Source organism: Rattus norvegicus, chromosome 8, assembly GCF_021556685.1.
Source record: "Rattus norvegicus strain SHRSP/BbbUtx chromosome 8, alternate assembly SHRSP_T2T, whole genome shotgun sequence".
NCBI classification, from domain to species: Eukaryota; Metazoa; Chordata; class Mammalia; order Rodentia; family Muridae; genus Rattus; species Rattus norvegicus.
The window spans coordinates 84,016,235-84,032,716 of record NC_141541.1 but is presented as its reverse complement, the minus strand read 5'-3'; the positions used below and the strand labels follow the sequence as shown (position 1 = coordinate 84,032,716).

Below are 16,482 nucleotides of genomic sequence, written 5' to 3'. Positions count from 1 at the left end.
TCAGATATTTGCTGAACCGAAGTGAACTTGAGTGTAAAAACTCCGAGCTCTGCTTGGCTGCGTAGGCTCCATTTCGTGCAGTTGGAGAAGAAGTGTTTTCTCAAGTTTAAGCTACAGCGGCATGGTCTTGACTGCCTGCCAGGAGGGTGTGCAAGTTCTCATAAAGAGTTAATTGCTCTGAAGTTTCTTTATACTGGGACTAAAAGTTAATGCCAAAGCCGGGTGTGTCCCATAAGGAAAGGCTTGCTGCACCCCCACCCCATGCCCTGATTAAAATGTGTACATTTAATTTTAAGATCAAGTAGTAACCGGAGCATGGTGGCGCATGCCTCTAACCCCATCACTTGGGAAGCAGAGACAGGTGAATATCTGAATTCAAGGCCAGCCTAGTCTACAGATGAGCGCCAGCACAGCCAGGGTTACACAGGGTAACCTTGTCTCAAAGCAAACAAACAGCAAAAAACAAACAATGAAAAACAACTGTTGAATAACTGTCCCTTGACTTGCCTGGTTTGCCATTCCATCAGCCTGTGTCCCTGGCCTTTCCGTTCTAACACCTGTCAACACAAGATTGTTATTCTGCCCCAGTGATTCTCAGCTAAGAGCTCTCCTGCCCCCAGGACACACTGGACAGACTGGAGATGTTGGGGGTTGTGAAGAGAACAAATGCTACTAGTATCTGTAAGGTCTCAGAAGCCCGAGAGGCTGCTAATGGGGCACCCACAGCAAAGAAGTGTCCAGGCCCACATCTTAGCCGCGCAGAGGTTGAGAGACCAGCTAGTCTCCGGTGGAACTCCTTCCCTTCCTTCTTCCTGCCTTAAGTGCCATTAAGATAATTAGAATAGCTTAGGGCTTTCATGCTCTGCTCCCCAGAAGCAATCAGTATTAGCAATTTGTTTTTCATTCTTCCACTTATTGTCTTTATGACTTTAATTAAAGTGGCTGCCAATCTCGACTGTTCATGCACTTGAGGAAGGCCGGGTCTCAGCCTTAGAGATCCTGTCCATGTTCATCTGGGTGGGACCAAAATATACTTAAATATATATGCATATATATGTATGTATATGTATATATATATATTTAAGTGTATGTAAATGTCACCTATGTATATGTGTATATGTGCAGCTACATGTATGTGTCTAAGTGAGTATATGCACACATGAGTGTGGGGTGCTCATGGAGGCCAGCAGAGGGTATTGGATCCCGTGGAGCTAGTCTTACAGATGTCTGTGAACCTCTTGGTGCTGGGATCTGCACACATGTCGTCATGATTGAGGAGCAAGTGCTATGAAGCACTGAGCCATCATCCCTTCAGCCCGCTTATATGTGTATTTTTGAAATTTGTTCATACTGAGAGACCTTTTAAGTTATTATTAAGATGTATTCTTTTAGGGAATATGTAGTCTCAGCTCTTGAGGGGGACAAGCACGGAGGTCCAGCCTCAGTTACATAGCAAGTACAAGGCTAGCCTGGGCTACCTCAGAGTCTATCTTTTTTTTTTATTTTATTTATTTCATGTATGTGCATACACTGTCACTGTCTTCAGACACATCAGAAAGGGACATCGGATCCCATTACAGATGGTTGTGAGTCACCATGTGGTTGCTGGGATTTGAACTCAGGACCTCTAGAGGAGCAGGCAGTGCTCTTAACCGCTGAGCCATCTCTCCAGCCCCCTCAGAGTCTATCTTAACACATAAATACACAGAGAGAGAGAGACAGACAGACAGACAGAGACAGAGACAGAGACAGAGACAGAGAGACAGGCAGACAGACAGACAGACAGACACAGACACAGACACAGAGTCTAGAGAGATAGTTCAGTGTTTAAGAGAATTGGCTGTTCTTCCTGAGTTTTTGCTCCCAGCACCTACATGGTGCTCACAACTGTCTGTAACTCCACTTGCAGATGAGCCAACACCCTTTTTTACGTCAAGCATACACATGGTACACAGACATATATGCAGGCAAAACACCCAGACATTTAAAAAATAAAATTAAAAATAAGAGAAAACATACAGTCACACACATTACGTGGATGCTGGGAATCAAATCCAGGTCCTCCACAAGGGCAGCCAGCACTCATAACTGCTGTGCTGTCTGTCTCTCCACTTCTAAGTTATTTTATTTTTCATTTGGTTTGGAGGTTTGTTTTGTTGTTGTTGGTGGTGGTGGTGGGGGTGGTGGTGGTGGTGGTTTTTTTGTTTTGTTTTGTTTTGATTGGTTGGTTGGTTGGTTGGTTGGTTGGTTGGTTGGTTGGTTTGGTTTGGTTTTTAAGACAGGGTTTCTCTGTGTAGCCCTGGCTGTCCTGGAACTCACTCTGTAGCCCAGGCTGGCCTTGAACTCAGATCCACCTGCCTCTGCCTCCTGAGTGCTGAGATTACAGGCATGTGCCACCACTGCCTGGCACTATTTTAGTTTTTAATTGAAGTTCGAGATTTTAATTTTACTTAGAGATGAAAATGTCTTAAATGTTTTTCTTTAAGCGCTATAAAACAATCTTTTTTTTTTAATTTGGGAGAGAGATTCATGTTTAGAAACCCTGATGACTGTTCTCATTCACTAAGGCCTTTGCAGAGATGCTGAAGGTCAACAAGACCTTGAAAAGTCTGAATGTAGAGTCCAATTTTATCACCGGCGCTGGGATCCTGGCCCTGGTGGAAGCGCTGCGGGAGAATGACACCTTGACAGAGATCAAGATCGACAACCAGGTACAGAGGAGGCGGGGCAAAGCTGGCTTCTGTCTTAGACAGCAGGCAGGGAGTAGGCGAAAGCTCAAGGCTCTGTGTGGACTTGATGGGGTCTGCTGGCTTTCCTATGAAGCTTAACAGCTTCTGGCCCATGGAACATATGAGTTCTCTGTCTCTGTCTCTCCCCCCTACTCTCTCTCACGCGCACTCTGTGTGTGTGTGGTGTGTGTGTGTGTGTGTGTGTGTGTATGTGTGTGTGTGTGTGTGTGTGTGTGTGTGGTGTGAATGTAGAGACCAGAAGACAACCTCAGCTACCTTTTTCTCAGGTGCTTATCATCCTTTTCTTAGGACAGGCTGGCTGGTCAGCCCCAAGGACCCCCTTGTCTCTGTATCCCCAGTGTTAGGATTGCAAACACCAACATAGCAGCTTTTTAAATGTGGGTCCTGGGGATTGAATTCATGTCTTCACGCTGTTATAACAGCCCCAGAGCATGTCAGTGGACAGTATTTTTGAAATGGTTCTGATTCTGGGGTTGCAGGAGGCTGAAAGCTGCCTAATGTTAGTGTGGAAATCAAATCCAGGTCCTCTGGAAGAACAGCAGATGTCCTTAACCACTGAGCCATCTCTCCAGCCTAGATCTTTGCTTATGTGGGGGTATGGATTCCAGAGTAGATAATTCAGCAGCTGGATTGATGGCTGTCAGACTTTTCCTCCACTTAAGAAGCATCCCTGTTTTAATCCCATCAGCACTGAGTGACTTGGAAGCACAAGTACTAGTTTTGCTTAAATCCATCAGGAATTGCCCTCTCTTTATTTTTGTCTCATGCATTTGTCATTGAGACAGTCCTATTGGTTAACAGAGGCTAGCTTTGAACTAAAGATCTTCATGCCTCCGGCTCCCAAGTACCCAGCTCATCGTCTCTTCAGAGAGTTTCTTCTTTGCTGTTGGACGTTCCGTTGTTTTTTCGTTTGTTTGTTTTTGCTATGTTTGGTGTGTGTGTGTGTGTGTGTGTGTGTGTGTGTGTGTGTGTGTGTGTGAATACATGTGTGTGCATGTGGAGACAGAGGCTGATGCCAGGTGTCTTCTTGTCAAACTCCACCTGAGTTTTACTTCTTTAGCACAGTCTGCCGCCACTGGACCTGGAGCTCGCTGATTGGCTAGACTAGTTGACCAGGGACCTCCAGGGATTTACCTCTCCCTGCACCCCAGCTATGGAGCTCTAGGTTCATGTCACCATGCCTGACTTTACAACATGGGTGCTGGGGGTCCAGATCTGAATGCTCACACAGAAGCACTGTACCCACTGAGCATCTCCTCAGTCTGATTTCCTGCTGCTATTGCTGTGGTTGTTTGGTTGGTTGGTTGAGTTGGTTGGTTGGGTTGGTTGGTTAGTTGGTTGGTTGGATGGTTGGTTGGTTGGATGGTTGGTTGGTTGGTTGGTTGGGTTGGTTGGTTAGTTGGTTGGTTGGATGGTTGGTTGGATGGTTGGTTGTTGGTTGGTTGGATGGTTGGTTGGTTGGTTAGTTGGATGGTTGGATGGTTGGTTGGTTGGATGGTTGGATGTTTGGTTAGATGGTTGGTTGGTTGGGTTAGTTGGTTGGATGGTTGGTTGGTTGGTTGGTTGGTTGGGTTAGTTGGTTGGATGGTTGGTTGGTTGGGTTGGTTGGTTGGTTGGATTGGTTGATTGGTTGGTTGGTTGGTTGGTTGGTTGGGTTGGTTGGTTGGTTGGTTGGATTGGTTGGGTTAGTTGGTTGGTTGGTTGGTTGGTTGGTTTTGTTTTTCATTTTTCAGTACCAGCAGATTGGTCTGTCTAAATTTTGTTTCTAGACAGAGCCAGATTCAGTGGCTGCATGGAAAGAAACATCTCAGGTGGTTCGTTTTCTCTCTCTCTCTCTCTCTCTCTCTCTCTCTCTCTCTCTCTCTCTCTCTCTCTCTCTCTCAGTAGCCATGTAGTTCTCCCCAGTAAGTAACTATTTCCTTCCCCTTCCTGTTTATTCCATGTACATGGGTATGCTCCCACAAACAGAGGCAGCAGTTGGGAACAGCCGTGGAGATGGAGATCGCCCAGATGCTGGAGGAGAACTCAAGGATCCTCAAGTTTGGGTACCAGTTTACCAAGCAAGGGCCACGGACAAGAGTGGCAGCTGCCATCACAAAAAATAATGACCTAGGTAAGGCAGATGTGATTTGTGCTGGTAACGAGTAGGTCAAGCACTGGGAACATTCATCTTCCCACTTCAGAGGCAGTATCTCAGAGACCATGCCACTGGGCTCCCAGGCACTACTAGGTAGTCATGGCAAACCTCTGGTCTTCAAGGCTTCAGTACAGTGATGTTTTTAGGAGAGCTGTGATCTAGCTTAGCTCTGCTTGATTTTCTTGTCTTGGCCTCCCCTCTCCTCCTTCCTTCTAACTCTTTCAGTTAGACAAGGGCAAAGGAATCCCAGGTTCCTTATGTTTGGGTTCTGATAGTGTTTTCTTCAATATTCATAACTACAGGCACACGAATACTTCTGTGCATGTCAACTGTACTGACAGAGGTACATGACACAGGTTAAAGTCTCACAGAGCTTTCAGCCAGGCCTCTCTATACCTTCCTGTACTGCTACACTTTGCCAAGGATCCACACTGTTTCTCCTGTTAGGATGAGATGGGGCACGTCACAGTGAAAAGGAGGTTAGTCACAGTGTAGAAGGATGGGACAGACGTGGTCTGGAGACATCTCAGCTACCTGGAGTGGCATCATAAAGGGACATCTAGGATGGACAAGTCCTCTTGGCAGTCAAGCAGCCGCAGCCTTGAGTCCTTTGCTTGAGGTTTGGGAACAGTGTACCAGACCTTGGACAAGGGAAAGAGAGAGAGACACTGGCAGGACATAGGACTGTACTTACCCACAGAGTACAGAGAGTGACTAAGACCCATGACCCAGCAGGGGGCTTTGGGAAAGGATGGAGACAACCAGAAGATGCTTAGGAAATAAAACATGTAAGATTCGCATCTGAGCAACCCAGAAAACAAACATCAGGCAAAGCAAGACTCTAGAAGTATTGACTATAAGTCCCATACCCAGGAGCAGCCACTGCCAGCGTCTCCTTTTCTGTGCCCTACAGCTTGGGCTCCTGAAAACATCGAGGTAGAGAAGACTTCAGAAAAGGTGCCAGTTGGCAAAATCCAGGGAGCTTCCATAAGCCCCACTCTATCAAAAGAGCCTGCAGTCCGGAAGTGAAAGGAGAAGCGTTGTCCAAACAGGAGTGTAGTCAGGTGCGGTGGTGTGTGCCTGCAATTCCGTCATTCAAGAGGTTAACATAGGAGGATTTTGGCTGAAGACCAACCTGGGCTGCATGGAAAGACCATATCAGAGGAGAGGAGAGAAGGATCAGGCCATTTTTAAGATTTATTAATTTTAATGTGTATAAATGTTTAGTTTCCATGTCTCCCTGTACACCATGTGCGTGTCTGGTGCCTCAGAGTTCAGAGGGAGCATCAGTTCTCCTGGAACTAGAGTTTTGGCTGGTTGTGAGCAGTTGTGTGGGTGCTGGGAATTGAACCCAGGTCCTCTGCAAGAAGAACAAGTGCTCTTTACTACCGAGCCATCTCTCAGCACCCAAAGCGGACAGTCTTGACAGCACCTTTGATTCCCAGTGTTGGTTTGAAGGAACCTCAATCTTGGATTTCGCCTGTGATCCAAAACCACCCTTTGTTTTTTAAGACCAGTATTTAGGATTTTGTTCGTTTGTTTTGAGACAGAACCACGTTGTATATCCTAAGCTGTCCTGGAATTCAACTATGTAGCCCAGTCTAGCCTCCAATCCTCGATTCTCCTGCGTCAGCCTCCAGAGTACTATGATTGCAGGTGTACTCCATCACACCTAGGACTTGAGAGTTTTTAAACAGGATGAGCTTTAGAGAATCAGAGCTTCTGTTTATAGAGGCTTGGTCTCCCAGCTACAGTCAGAGATGCCGGGCGTGGCTGTGTTCCCCTGGGCACTTCACAAAGGCCAGTTGGTGACTGAACTGCACAGAAGCTAAGAGGATGCCCTGGGTTCATGAAAATAGTTAGCAGTTCACGACTCTCCTTGCCGGATTACTCCACAGACACATGGAGAAGTTCTCACATTCACGTTGCCAGGCAGAGGCAACTTTGTTTAAATGTGAATTCCTCCACGTGCTAGATTACCCTTGCCATTTCCATTTATTACCACAGTTCATGGAATGTTGGAACGTGAGATGATTTATGCCCTCGGGCGTGTGGCACAGAGTTTTCTGGGATGAATACAATCCTCTAGAACAGCGGTTCTCAACCTGTGGATCACAAGCCCACAGGGGTCACATATCACATACCCCGCATAGCAGATGACATCAGATATTTACACTGCCATTCGTAACAGCAGCCAAATTACAGTTATGAAGTAGCAATAAAGCAGTTTTACAGTTGGGGGTCAGCACAACAGGAGGAACTCTATTATAGGGTCGTCGCATTGGGAAGGCTGAGAACTGCTGCTCTAGAGTGATTGTAAAGAATATCCCTTTCTTCCATTTGTCTTTTTCAATTTTCTCTTTCTCCTACCTAGTTCGCAAGAAGAGAGTTGAAGGAGACAGGAGGTAAACCTCCACTAAAAGAGGTGACGTCTCACCATGCGGCCATCCAGAAAAACATACACACAATCTTCCTCTTCTCCACGGGACCATTCTGTCTAAGGCTGTTCGTTTCCGTTAACCATATCCATCATAATTGTAACTGTCACTCTTTTTTTAGCGCTACTTGTTTATCCAAGGTTCTGAAGTGTGTGTAGCAGTCTGCCTCGCTCCTGGACACGCTTGGTGGCTTGTACAAGTAGGGGGATACAGATCTTAAGACAGTGACAACACTGGAGATGATCTTAGCCACTTCCCTATTGGGTTGCCTCGCTTTCTTATGTGAACCTTTTTTAATCGTGGAAAGGGACTTAGCGTGTAGCATGTGTTTGTCGCTGACTGCACAGTGGAAGCCTATCTCTGTTTACACACACGGCTTCGAGATAGGCTTGAGTTCATGAGAAGTGTGTGCGACTGACCACACAAGAAGTTAGTATTGCCAGTCTTTCACAAATTCTCCGTTAATTCCAGAAAGAAAAAAAAAAGTGTCTCTACATGCACGTGTCCAGCTGATAGATGGTCAGTGGGATCTCCTTAGAAAGCACTTTAACGTAGCACTAGCAAAAGGACTGTTTATTACCCCATGATTTATTAATAACTCACACACTTACCTTTACTGACTTTTAAACATGAGTTAAACATATTTGTTTAGGTGTGTGGTACTGGGAACTGTACCCTGGGCCCTGTGCATGCTGGGCAAGCACTCTACTCCTCAGCTCCATCTCCAGCCCGAGTTATATTTAAAATGATTCTCTAATAGGAACTATTCACAAAGCCATTGAAAGACTTTTCAATGGGAAACTTTTAAATTTTTTCTAAAAGAAAATTTCAAAATGGTACATTCCCAAGTAAAACAACTATAACAGTGTCTTAGGGGCGAGAGAAATGGCTCAGCCGTTAAAAGTGCTTGCTACTTTTCCAGAGGACCGGAGTTCAGTTTCAGCACCCGGGCTGAGCAGCTAACAATAGTGTATAACTCCATCTTCTGAGGGATGCGATGTCTCCAGCCTCTGAGGGCATCCACACATATGTGTACTTACCACCCCCATGTCATACACATGATTAAAAATAGACTTAAAAGATATGGCACCTTAATCAAAGTTTCTGGTACACAGTGAATTTGACAGTGAATTAAATGAATTTGACAAATTTTAAAAGCGATTGTTGGTTCATCTTCAGCACAACCAGATCGCCAGATAAACTGGGGGGCATTGTGGTTAATTATGTAGATTTTTTTTGTCACATGCAATTGCTTCTTTGCCTTTTGGCTTAAAATCAAGTGTTGATTTTTGTCGTATGTCACAGTAAATCCAGTCATTTGCCAACATTAGGTTAAAATGAATTGTCAGTTGCTCAGATATCTGTCACCTCGAAGACAAAGCCCATGAGGACACGACCAAAGTGATCTGAAGTGATTGATCTCTTAGTATAACAGCAGGACAGTGTAATGAAAACATAAGGTAACAAAGATGGAAATTTTTGGCCCCAAAAACTCGCTTCTCTCTCCTGCCATAGATAATCAGCTCGTGTCAGCCACTGTCAGGTACTGTGCTAGCTGCCCTTCTCACTGCTGCCACTAAATACCTGACAAAAGGAACATAAGGAAAAGGGGGTTCATCTTGGCTCAAAGTTTTAGGGCGCCACCTACTGTGGCAGAGAAGAATGGCAGCGGGAGCATGAGGCGGTCGGTCACATCGCAGTCACAGACAGGAAGCAGAGAGAGAGGAATGTTGAGGCTCAGCCCACTTTCTCCTTTTCCTCCTTTTTATTTAGTCTGGAGTTTCAGCCTATGGAATGGTGCTCCCAACGCTCAGGGTGAGTCCTCTCTCCTTGGTTAAACCTCTCCAGTAGCACCCCAAGTGATTCCAAATCCCATCAAGTTGACAATGAAGATAATTGTCCTAGCTTCTCCTGTCCTTCCTTTCCCTTTCCTTTCATTACACAGTACCCCTCCTGTTTCCCTTCTTCTCTCTCTGTCTCTAAGTCAGTGGTTCTCAACCTGTGGGTCACAATCCCTTTGAGGGTTGAATAACCCTTCTATAGGGGTCACTTAAAAGCATCAGAAAACACAAATATTTACATTACGATTCAAAACCGTAAAATTACAGTCATGAAGTAGCAATGAGATACTTTTCTGGTTGGGTGGGAGTCACCCCAACATGAGGAACTGTATTAAAAGCAATAAGAAGGTTGAGAACCACTGCCCTAAGTCCTATATAATGGTGATTACCTCTTATGCTGTTGATAGAACAAAAGAAGTTGCTGTCCCTAACAGTTGGGACAGCTGGTCCCCATCCTGTATATTTTAGTTACTGTGGGTTCCTGAGGTGCTTGGTAGCAGTAAAACAATTTAATGGGAAACTAACAGACTGGAAAGCACTTGGAGTCAGGAACCTTAAAAAAAAAAAAAAACTGGACACTTGGAGGGAGAAACTGGACACTTACTGTGCTATAAATACCCACCACAGCCAAAGCAAAAATTCCCTGACACATCTCATTTTCTTGGCTCATTTTTATGCTCCTCAGGACATAATAAGTAGGGTATTCTGACATTTTTTGAGTCATCCCCCAAGTTCTTTAGCTTAATACTTTATCTTCCTGTCAATCTGAAAATATATTTGTTTTGTCTTATTCCTTAATCTGATTTTTCCTTCCTTCTCACCCACTTGGGTGTGGTATTGGAGCCCGTTTGTATAGGTTTGCTGGTTGTTTGGTTTTCAAGAATTCTTTGAATTATTGCTCAAAATAGCCCTATTAAAAATTAAAGTGTGGGGGTTGGGGATTTAGCTCAGTGGTAGAGCGCTTGCCTAGCAAGCGCAAGGCCCTGGGTTTGGTCCCCAGCTCCGAAAAAAAGAAAAAAAAATTAAAGTGTGGGGCTGGAGAGATGGCTCAGCAGTTAAGAGCACCGACTGCTCTTCCAAAGGTTCTGAGTTCAAATCCCAGCAACCACATGGTGACTCACAACCATCTGAAGTGAGATCAGATCCCCTCTCCTGGTGCAGCTGAAGACAGCTACAGTGTACTTATATATAATACATCTTTAAAAAGAAGAATTTAAAAAAATTAAAGTGTGGTAGGACACCCCAGTGATCCTAGCACTTGGAGTGAAAGCAAGATCAGCGTTGGCTACATAGGAAGTGTGAAGCCAGCCCGCTCCCTGAGACCCCAGTGCATGCTCCCTCAACCAAAACATGTTAAGTGACGTGTACTTACAGTTAAATCAACTATAGTAAAGGCAGAACTACATTCTTGATATTATTTACATATATTTCGCCTATGAGGGATAAATACCATCGTGATGTGCTATATGGCACAGGTTTTCCCTGCCAGCATTAACCTTTTGGCCATGGTGAGAAGAGTCCTTGGGAATTAGCAATGAGTAAGAAACTGGCTCCTTTCTACCCTCTAGATTGTTGGCTGATAAGCAGTCATCAGTTCTACCTGGGTGAAATGTGTAGATTGTATTTTAATCAGAATTTTTGGTTACTCTGTTGCCAAAGGAAGGATGCTAAGTGCCCTTCTTCTCTCTCAGCCATAGTCTTCTTTAAGAGCACAATCCCTTAACAAGCTTCCTTTCCCCTTTTTCATTCACTCTCTTGCCTTCATTCCTAAGAAACCCTGACCCTGCAAATTATCGTCTACAGCCCCGTATTGTGGAGAGTGGGACTGCAGTTGTTGGCACACCCTGGCAAAAAAGCAAGAAAAAAAAATCAGATTTAGATATTAGCTATTCCTTTTTACAAGGCGTTATTAATACGATTAAGATTGTAGAACATCATTTTTAAAATCATGCTGGTTTTAGCTTATGAATTTGTAAGACTATTACTAGTCAGCTGTTTTACCATGGGTTTTTAAGTAGCATGTAAAGTGTCATCTCCATCAGCATTTACATTTTGAAGGTAATGACTAGAAGATAAAGTGTACATCTTGGGGAATCCATCAAATCATTTAATTAGATGAGGACTTCACCTCCCACCTGCCCAGAGTGGGCCGTTAGTTTCATCCTGATGAGACGTCATATGTGTAAATTATTTTTATAAGTATCTATTCCACTAGCTAGTGTGTTGAGCTGTTTGCTAAGGCCTGACTAGCTGCTTGGAGGGAGCTCATGTTTGCCTAAGCCTGCTCCCCTTTACAGTTGCACAGGCCCTTAAGTGACAAGTCACTCACCTGAACTTGACTCGAAGGCTCCTGTTGCTGATGTCTTGTCATGTCGCCTGCATGTAGATGGCTTTTAGGAGATAATTCGTCAAGTCTAAAAATGCTAAGTAGCCTAGCAGTACAGTATACGTGCATCTCTCTGGCTGCCTGATGTGGGCAGCAGAAGCTTCTTCGTCCTTATCAGCATGATCAAATCCCTTGATTGCGTTCTCTCTCTCTCTCTCTCTCTCTCTCTCTCTCTCTCTCTCTCTCTCTCTCTCTCTCCTCGTGTGTGTGTGTGTGTGTGTGTGTGTGTGTGTGTGTGTGTGTGTTGTCAGATATCTAACTAGGTATTTGGCTACATCTGGACAACTGATTGAAGGGGAGGCTCTCTCCCCAGCTCCACTCTCCTTCCCCTTTAGAGCTGCCGCAGACTGGGGTTCATGGGAAATGACCCCAGAATCTGCAGTTTCTGTCACCCACCACATTTCAAAGTTGCGTGAAGGATGACTCTTGGAGAAGTCACTGGATTATTCCCCAGGAGATACTCCTATATGCCTAGCGTGTGACTCGTTCCATACTTAACACCCATCAGCGCCCTTCTTCCACCTCTGTGGGACACACTGTATATAGACATTTTGTACATAGAGATCACCAAATACTGTTGTGAGGTATTTGGCTGCATGTGGACCATGGATGGACGGGACCACGCCTCCCTTGCTCCTCTCAGGGTTGTTGGGGGCCCAGGTTAGAGAATCACGTGCCTGGAGGGGCAGGGGCTGTTCACCCATCTTTCTGCACACAGCTCATCTTTCAGTAGAAGCTCATTTCCATGTTGAAGCTCAAAAATTATCACAGTGCCTGTCCTCTCGGAGCCAGCCTTCTTAAAGTTAGACTGGCGTACCAGACCGTAAACAGCTGCCTCTCTTCTATCCGGAGGTGTGGCCCCTGGTGGGCACCAGCATTATGGAAGCCACTGCTTTCTGAATAACTGCCACATTTCTCACAAGTATGGATTTGGTGTGAAAGCGTCAGCAGGCTCTCATGCTCAGACAGTCCTGGAGAGTGGGTAAAAGTGTTTGAACAGACTTCCTTTTTCATGGCTGAGAAGTATTCTGCTCTCTCCTCGATACTTTGAAGGAGGCAAGAAACCTAATTCTGAACTGAGGAGTTTACGCGTTCATACTGGGATGACAGGGTGTCTTTTTGGAAGGTGGTTACTGGAGAGTCGTGGCTTCTCAGTTCCCACACCCCGCTCTTCCCTTCTCACTTAAAAGACTGAAAGGCACTTAAAGGAAAAGTATGAAAACATTGTAAATATCAGGGTGGTCCCACTGGGTAAATTACTGAGCAGTCTTTTGGAACTAACTGGCCAGAGAAAAGAACCTTGGTGTTCATTCTTTCCTTGCTCCCCAGTTCTAGGTCTGACTGTACTCAACAGAGTGGCTCGAGATCCTTTCAAAGGAAAAGGACTGGGGACTTAATATTTACATTAGTTTAATGGCAGAGCTCAGTGCCGCTCACTCCTCTTAACTGCCTGCCCTTCAACCTGACAGCAATGACTGAACCGTCACTAGATACCTGAGTGATGGGTTGCAAATTTTAAGTCTGTATCCTGGGTTCTGTCCTAGAAATAGGACAGAGAATAGAATCAGAAGTGAGGCCTAGCTAGGACACGCTGTTGACTTGGAAAAGGTGAAGGGGAGACCATGAAGTCAAGGACAGAAAAGAGGAACTAGCTAATTAGGCTTGATTGGCTGTGTCTTGTGGCAGTTGTTTGGAGCATGTTGGCTCAGCTGGTTGGTATGGTGGATGGGTACCATACCAACGGATTTGCAGGCTAAATCCCAATCCCATTACCAACACTTAGCAGGTGTATGATCATGGGCAATTCACTTAATTGCCTGACAATTATAGACTATATGGGGGACAAGCACCAGAAACGGAATCAGGTGACCTAAACACTTGACTCCACGCTTTCTTAGCTGGGGGACTTTGGGGGAGCCACTTGCTCTCTCAAGCCTGAAGCTACCCAGCTGTTAAATGGGAACAATATCTTCACTAACTACCTCACAGAGTCGTAATGAGAAATAATCAGATAATTGGACGAAGACAACATAGAAAGTAGAAAGCACGGCACAGAAGTACATGGCTTTAGTCAGTCACTAATGTTCCCCACTGCCTCTTAGTCTGTTTTGTTCTGACCAATGGTTCATCTTTTGGAGTAGGGCAAGAAGCATGGGTACTGTGTAGGGGACTAGAATTATTATAATTTACACATAGAAATGAGAGGTGGTTGATGGGGCGGTGGGTGTTATATTTCATGATACAAGTGATAGGTCATTTTTCCCACTTTATAAAGTGCTGGAGAGAAACTTAGTAAGGCAATGATGTGCTTGCCCAGTATGCACAAAGTCCTGGATTTGATCGCCACCACTGGATAGATAAACTGGGCATGGTGGCACTAGCCTGTAATCCCAGCACTCAAAAGTTGGAGGCAGAGGATCAACTGCTCAAATTCATCCCTGGCCACATAGTGAATTTGAGACCAGCCTGGACTACATGAGACCCTGTCCCAAAAACTTAAAAGCTCCTTAGGAAGTGGTCACAATCCTTGTAGAGACTGGACCCAAGAAGAGAACTCAAACAGTTACTAAGAATTCAGGCAAGAGTGCTACCGTAGCCTTCCTGTCATCACTAAAAGAGATGGAGGCTAAGCAATAAAGGCATCGCTGGCAACCTTGGAGAGCATCTCCTAGGGACTCCAAGAGTGTTCATGCCTAGCATCTGTGTACTGGGTGTGTACTAGTGCTGGCACTGGAGGGGAGAAAGCTCTCTGGGGCTGCAGCTACCTATCACCAGCAACTCAGCCCTAGTCAGTTCTTTATTTTGGCCAAGAAAAGCACTGGAGCCTGGCCTCACAGGGACGGGGTCCCATCAGTCCTTGTCTCCTTGGTACCATCTAATAAGGGGCCTTGTACATAGTAGATGCTTACTCCGTGTTGCTTGCTGTGCATTGTCCTCCAGCACTACAGAATTATACTCTGTTTACAACCATGTGAGAGAGCTATATAGACACACAGACACACACACACACACACACACACACACACACACTTAATTATACCAGTGTAGATGCCAGCTCTCTGTGACCTTGGCCATCTATCTTATGTTCGTTTCATCTATAAAACAGTACATTCTCTAAAGTCCCTCCTAGATCCCAAACACTACAAGCCTGTGATTCTGAACGTGGATGGGTAATGTATCTGCCCCAGCTCCTGCTCTCTCCAGGAACATCCTGCAGACAGCTGCTTGGTCCTTCTCAGCAGCATCTGATGACATCAGAGTTACTGTGGTGGAGCAGTCTCATCAGAAATGCTACTTCAGGGCTGGGAAGGTAGCTTAATGGTAGAGCGTTTCCTGACACGTGGGTTCAGTTCTCAGCACTACAAAATAATAATCATAATCATAATAAAAAACTTAAAAGTCTTTGAATACTTCCTTCAAAAACAGAAAGGATATTCTTAACATATCTAATATCTTTCTCCTTAGAATCAGAGAGAAAGAAGGGGAAGAAATACAAAAGAAGAAAGTGACCAGGATAGGTTTTTGTTGGCTTGTATTTTGTGTCTGTGTATTTGCATTTCCACACAAATTGATTGCATGCCAGGAGACAATCAAACATGCATTGTGTGTTGCAAGAAACTGGTCCAGGATTTAAACTTCTATGGACACCATCTAGATGTGGATAGGCAGAAATTGGCCAAGCAGAGAAAGGAGATGGATACAAAGTACACTTCCTGAGTAATTTTACTTTAGTACCAAATGTTAGCCATGACAATCTTTATTTAAATTATTCTAAGCCAGGCACGGCAGTGTCCACCTGTGATCCCTGCACTTGGGAGGTGCAGGAGCAGTGTCAGATGTTCAAGGTCATCCTCTGAGGCATAGCAAATTCAAGACCAGCCTGGGATACACAAAACTTTGTCTTACTTTTTAAAATAAATATATAAATAAAATAATTTGTATCCCTGCTACTTTCTTTTTAAGACCAAAACTATGTACATGAAGAAGCATATTTATATTTTAAGTAAGCCTTTATCTTAATCTTGCTTCATGTTTTTCAGAAAACAAGCAGCATTTTTTCATTGCACATAAAAATGTAAAATTCTTGCATGCCACCAGTCCTAATGGCTTACGAGTTCTATGCCTGTCAAGTGTGACCTCATGTGTATTGTTACCTATATCCTGTTGAAGAGACTAAGGGACATAATATTCTTGTAAACTTGTAAACTTTGTTGGTAACATTTGTTTACTTGAGCAGATACTGAAAAGCCACAAGGCTTTATTTTTCGTTTGATATTTTTTGATCAAAGCTAGATGATTGGTTAATTCACTAGGGACCTAAAGACTAACTTGCCTTTTAAATGTGAAGTTGAACATCTTAAAAAGTGCAAGACAAAAAAAAATGTATAGAGTGTAAACTAATTTTATCCTCATAATAAGGAACCCTATTGGCCCAAAAGGGTGTAATTTTGGGCCCTTTGGAATTAGCCACCCAGAACTAATGTTAAGCTAAATATAAACTGTTTTAATTAACCAATATCTTTCTGCTTTCAAAGATGTCATGTGTTCACTTGTGTCTGGAATGTTAGCTGTAAATTAAAATGTAAAAAGAGGTGGGGAGGGGGGATGTCAATAAACTTAACTTTAAATGTAAACGCCTGGTTCCTGGCTACTCTAAGACAGTATCTCTTCAAAATAAATGTCTGACACTATGTTCTTACTTTCCGGGAGAACATTTGAAACAAAAAAAGAATAATGACATCCTAATACAAAGAAGACAAAGTACACCCACTGCTCCCAAAGGAGAAATGGAAACATTGAAACCAAAAAGTTCACTTGTGGTTACACAGTGGAAGTTTGTTAGAATTGAGAGCAGGAATACAGAGAATTATATGCAGCTGTGTATACCCTCGGCCAACTAACACTAAACCAAATTTCTGAATAAAGATTT

General features: G+C 44.2%; 1 protein-coding gene across 4 annotated transcripts in view; it reads left to right on the top strand.

Annotated features, from left to right (window-relative positions):
- The window catches only part of Tmod2 (tropomodulin 2), a 49,013-nt gene extending 32,827 nt beyond the window's left edge, over positions 1 to 16,186 (top strand). For 3 of the 4 annotated variants that reach the window (XM_087563503.1, XM_087563504.1, XM_087563506.1), the window contains exons 8-10: positions 2,568 to 2,711; positions 4,719 to 4,863; positions 7,262 to 16,186. In XM_087563503.1, the coding sequence (XP_087419629.1) occupies positions 2,568 to 2,711; positions 4,719 to 4,863; positions 7,262 to 7,296 (324 nt within the window). In that variant the 3' untranslated portion in view covers positions 7,297 to 16,186. The remainder of the gene's footprint in view (positions 1 to 2,567; positions 2,712 to 4,718; positions 4,864 to 7,261) is intronic. The other variant, NM_031613.2, reaches the window with a different exon arrangement.
- The last annotated feature ends 296 nt before the right edge of the window (positions 16,187 to 16,482 follow it).